The 5,760-nt window shown below is 45.9% G+C and overlaps 1 protein-coding gene across 1 annotated transcript; it reads left to right on the top strand.

Annotated features, from left to right (window-relative positions):
* The first annotated feature begins 1,295 nt into the window (after positions 1-1,295).
* On the top strand, positions 1,296-3,834 carry LOC119312157. The gene is made up of 2 exons (XM_037587895.1): positions 1,296-2,158; positions 2,243-3,834. The coding sequence occupies exons 1-2, from the start codon at positions 1,761-1,763 to the stop codon at positions 3,552-3,554; spliced, it is 1,710 nt and encodes a 569-aa protein (XP_037443792.1). The 5' UTR covers positions 1,296-1,760; the 3' UTR covers positions 3,555-3,834.
* Positions 3,835-5,760: the final 1,926 nt, after the last annotated feature.

Here is a 5,760-nt window from a genome sequence, read left to right as displayed (position 1 = left end):
AATTAAATGTTTTCATTTTTTTGAATACATGCTTATGTTTTTCCAAATACATGTTCACATTTTCTTATTGAGAATAAACATTTTACAAAACTAAACGAACACTCTTTTACATGGTTTAACATTTTTAAATTTGCAGACACGTTTTTCAAACACATGCCAAGTATATTGAGTTAAGTGTAAGACACATTTTTTTTACAACACGTAAACATTTTTTCACACTGTACACACATTTTTGTTTGAAAATGTCACAAACACATTTTTTTGAAACTCGTGAACATTATTGCAATGCTACATTTTTTCGAATGTACGAAACATTTTTTTGAATCACAGAAATATTATTATACATTGTATGAACATTTGTTTGAATTGATCCGTACATTTTTTTAAACTTGCGATATTTTTTAGATGTCATAAAAAAAATTATTACAATTTGTTCAGATTTTGAAATTTGTTCTATTTCTTAAATTTTCAAAAAGCACTCGCACTTTAAAATTATGTTCAGGCTTTAGAAAATGTTTATGTTTCAAAAAGCGTTTGCACTTCAAAAATTTGTTGAGCTTTCAGAAAAGAAAAGCTCGCTTCATGTCTGGTTGGCCGGCCCAGACGAGTCCTTCACCAACGATCCGAAACATTTTCTAAAAACATCATTTACAAAATTCTAAAAACATGATTTATAAAATGTGACACAATTTTTGAAAATCCGAAACATTTTCATAGCATGTGAAAAACTGTTGAAATTCTGAACATTTTTTAGAATTGTTTTTGAAATCACTCAGTTTTTAAAAATGCGAATAGAATTTTAAAATTCCAGAAAAAATTAAAAACACAAATGGAATTGCATTTGTGTGATAAATAGAAAACAGGAATATTTTTAAAATTCTGAATTTTTTTAAAATGCGCGAATATATTTCAAAGTTCACGATTTCTTGTTGTGTTATAGTGGGCCGGCCCAAATTCTGAGTAGCAGGTTATCCCGGCCAGGATTTTCTTATTGGTAATGTGCCAAACAGGTCTAAGGTTCAAAATAGACCGGGATTATAAGTTCAGAGTGCCAATTTCTGAAATTCAAAGTTCAGGGTTTGGTTTAGCTTTCGTCAACAACTTCAAGATTTGTTTTATACTTTTTTCTATCTTGAAAAAGGGAAAAGAGAGACAGTATCGGCTTAGGACAATGACATACCGTATACGGATAGACCACGACTGTCCATATGCACCCCCACCCGGAGCTAAAGCATCACAATACACCCGTCCGCCCGCCCGCGATTCCACGCAAATAAACTGTCCACTTCCACGCGCCGCCCCTACAATTAGCGCAAATTTAAATCTAGTCTGCCACTTCCGATTATAACTCAAATCAAAATCCTTTCATACTTTCCTCTCCTCGTCTAATCTAATCAAATCATTCCCTGTTCCCCTGTTCCGTGCGGTGGAGAGAGGGAGCGGAAGCTAGTGCTCCGGCGCCGCCCCTTCCCTCCGGCCCCCGGCCGACCTCCGTGTCGCCACCCACCCCGCCCCAAGACGACGCCAGCCCGCTCCCGTACATCTCCTCTCCCGCACGAGCACCGACCGACATCGCCTCCCGTTCGAGCACCACCAATCTCTGCTCCCGCACACAGTGCCGCCGTCGCTCTCCGCTTGAGCATCGACCGCCGCCAGCCTATCCCCTCATCATCTACACAAAAGGGGAAAGAAAAATCCCGTTCCCATCCAGGCCGCCGCCGCCGCTTCTGATCTGATCTGCGTCCCCAGAAAAAGCTGTGATGGCGGGGACCTCCGGAGCCCAGATCTCCTTCCGGCGGGCGGCTAACCGACCGAGGTCCCTTCCCGATCCGCGCCGCCCCTGCTCTTCCTCCAACATCCGACTTCATACCCAATCAGCTGGAGCCAAGCGAAAATACTCGGTCGCCTGCTTCGAGGCTCAGATGAATTGCAGTTGGGTGACCAAGCGCGTGCGCTCCGCGCTCGGTGGTGGTGGTGGTGGTGGTAAGGCGGCCCTTTCCAGCCAATCCCTGCAACCACTCCGTCCTAATAACAGGTGCGTGCGTCTTGTTCGTTTTCGTCGACAACCCTCTTGGGGTGCCAAGCGCTCGCGCTCCGGGCTCGGCGGCGGCGGTAAGCCCGCACTTTCCGTGCGGTCCCTACCCCGTCCTAGTAACAGGTGCGTGCTTCTTTGCCGTCAAGATTACACTTTTGATTCCATTCCTTTTCGTTTCTCCAATTTTCATTTGATTCCTTGTTCCAGTGGCAGCACCGGCGGCCTGAGTGCTGAGCTTGTCCTCGCCAGCAACGTGGATTCCATCCCAGACTCGGCGAACATCGGGGACGGGCCGGCCGGCCTGATTGCCGAGCTTGCCCTCACCAGCGACGTGGATCCCATCCCAGACTCGGCGAACATCGGAAATGGGCCAGCCGGCCTGATTGCCGAGCTTGCCCTCGCCAGCGACGTGGATCCCATCCCTGACTGGGCGAACATCGGGGACGGGCCAGCCGGCCTGATTGCCGAGCTTGCCCTCGCCAGCGACGTGGCCGACTATATCCGCTTCCGCGCCGTGTGCCAGCCGTGGCGGCGGTGCTCGCCGGACCCGTGTGCCGGCGGTCTGGACGGCCGCTTCCTCCCCCGCAAGTGGATCATGCTTGACAAGGCGCTTGCCGGGCCACGCCGCCATCGCTTCCTCAACGTGTCTACAGGCGAGTGCATACGTATGGACCTCCCGGAGCTCGCGGAGCACACGTTGCTCTCGCTCACCCCAGAAGGCCTCCTCCTCCTGCTCCTCGAGACCACCCTGGTCGTCCGCCTGCTTAACCCACTCACGCGGCAGCTCACCAACCTTCCGCCGATGACCGCGCTCCTGAGACCAGGGCAGCATCGGTCCAGGCAATCTGGCTTCAAGATAGGGAAAACATTCAGTGTGTCTGGCGTGGGTCTTGTTGCCGACGCCTCCATGGTGGCAGTCAATTTCTTTGATCCCAGGGGGCTTTTTGTCGCTAAGCCCGGCGATGAGAGTTGGACCATGGTCGACACAATGGTCGACAAGGAATACATAAATTCGGGTTTGCCTTTTGCGGGGCGCTTCTACTGCGCCAACTACAGGGGCGTCATGGTGCTGACGATCGGCTCGGATCAGCAGCCGCCCCGGCTCCAGTTGGTCGCTGACCGGAGCGACTCATTTTATTTCTCCCTGATGGCGCACAGCCTTCACCTGGTGGACAACGGCGGGGAGTTGATGCTGGTGCACCGAGCGCTAAGCCGGGACAGTAGGAGGTATGATGCTTACAGAGTGGATTTGGAAGCTGGGGTCCTGACCCCAGCCAAGGGCTTCAACGGGCGCGCCGTGTTCATGGGCATGTGCCGCTCAATTTCTGTATCGGCTGAGGCTGCTTACCCCTCTCTCGCTGCTGATACCATCTACCTGGGACACGATTGTGATGACAAGATTCAGGGGTACAATATCGCGGATGGAAGCAGATGCAGTCTGATTGAGGCAGTATGTCCGCATAGTGTTGTGGATTGTCTCCGCCGTTCCATCCAGGGAGTCGGCAAGCGACTTGCTTGAGCCTCAGCACGAATGATGGGTGTTTGACGAATGACGGGTGTTGCTCTTTGCTATGATTCTGTTTCTGTGGTGGGTGTAGTGTTTGCCGTGATTCTGGTCTTGGCCTACTGCTGGGTGTGGTGTCTGCTGTGATTCTGGTCCTGGTCTTATGCGTCAGTTACTGTGTATCAGACAGCATTAAGATATGTACCTCAAATAATGTAAACGCTTATTAAACAAAAATTGTTACTGGTTTTCTGTTTCTGATATTTACATATGATGTGGCAGTATACTGATGAAACAAAATTATCTGCATCTTCCTACTTTTTACATCCTTGATGTTTTGTATAGGCCGCTGGCCCTTCTCCTTCCATGATAATATACTCCCTCCGTTTTCTAAATATAAAACCTTTTATAGAGATTTCAATACGGACTACATACGGATGTATGTAGACGTATTTTAGAGTGTAGATTCACGTATTTTGCTCCGTATGTAGTCTGCATTGGTGGAATCTCTAAAAAGGGTTATATTTAGGAACAGAGTGAGTACCTCTAGTCTGACCTTTGTACATTCCTTCCATGATATATATTGTAAGTTTTAAATCTAATTTTTGGTACCATTACATGACTCACCACAGTCATACGAAGTGCACCAGTAAATCTTTTCCTTATAAGTGGATCAATAAAAAGTAGAATGAAGGTTTTCATTTAACATCTGTGTAAGGGTACTGCTGGGAATTTTCATGTTGAGGAACGCGGGCTGCTCTTACCAGGGCAAACACACGCCCTTCATATCTTATTTGCGATATATAAATCATCTGGAACAAATCATTTTCATGAATTTGGTCAAGTTCCTTGTATACTGTATAATTTGACAGCATATGTCCTCACAAAAGAGAGGGAAAAAAAATATTGCATATGTCTCTGCATTTCAGTTCCATACTTTTGAGCTCAGCAAACTAAACTTGTTTCAAACATTTAGATGGCTCACATCAGACAACCAGTAACTTGAGCATTACATGCATAAGCTGCTGGAGGAATGCCTTCAGCTAACCACAGAGAACTGGTGCTGTGCACAGCTTCCTTTGTAGCAAAAGATCAGTAGTTGTGTAGACTTATGCCAAGCCTGAATTTTTGTACATAGAAAGTTAGTGTGCTAAGGTGGCCAGTGTGGTGTCGCCACATGATCACTGACGGAACTGAATCTGTCTCGCAACCTGCAGGTTGTTGATGACCAGCTTGCTTTTATCTTGAGCATGCCAAAGAGGATGTTACTATTTATTTTATTTACTCAGAAAAAATAGGGCGCTATCCAACTCCTGTCTTCTATAACATGATAATGATCAAAAGTTTAGCTGTAAATCCTGTTAGACCAAGGACTCAATCCATTGATCAAGACTGTCAATATATTTTGACTTTGTTGTTTGTTCTGATCCTGACCAGCAGAGGATAATGCTTCAACTTGAATTTTGAGGAGTTCACTCCAGGATTAAGTATCTTAACTCATTATGATCTTTTCATTGATCTATCATTCCAAATTTCAGGTAATGGACCTGCTTGGTCCTAGCCTCTGGGATGTTTGGCATTCACTGGGACAGGAGTAAGTATCTTATCAATCTTTTCACTCCATCTGCTTTGTTCTCCTTTCTCCTTGCTGAAAGTATCAACACCCCCGACAGTGACAGGATGTCATTGCGAATGGTTGCTTGTATTGCCTTTGAGGCCATATTAATTCTTGCGAAGATTCGCTCCAAAGGTTACTTTCAAGCTATTTGATGTTCTTGAGATGCATTTCCCGTTCTTTTTTATTCCTCAATCTTAACAGTTGCTGCTCTTCCTATTATTGCCAGCTTTGTACATGGTGATGTCAAACCTGAAACCTTTTTGCTTGGTCAGCCTGGATCCGCTCAAGAAAAGAAGCTTTTTCTCATTAATTTTGTTACTTTACTTATTGATGGCTTATTACTGCAGGGAGGTAATTCTTGTTTGTAAGAAGAAAATGGAGACTTCTCCAGAGATGTTAGGTAGACTCTGTCCAGCTCCATTCAAGCATTTTCATGAGACTGTCACTTGAATGAAATTTAACGAAGAACCAAAGTACCAAATGTTAACGTATAATGTGCTGCCTAGTCTCTTCCATCAGATCGGTCTTTTGGTTGCATTGGCTAGAGCATGCACTTCTACATGGTAATCAGAGCCTAACTCTTCCATTCATCTAGCCCTAGCC

This window comes from Triticum dicoccoides, chromosome 5B, assembly GCF_002162155.2.
Source record: "Triticum dicoccoides isolate Atlit2015 ecotype Zavitan chromosome 5B, WEW_v2.0, whole genome shotgun sequence".
NCBI lineage: Eukaryota > Viridiplantae > Streptophyta > Magnoliopsida > Poales > Poaceae > Triticum > Triticum dicoccoides.
This window is presented reverse-complemented; position numbering and strand designations above follow the sequence as displayed.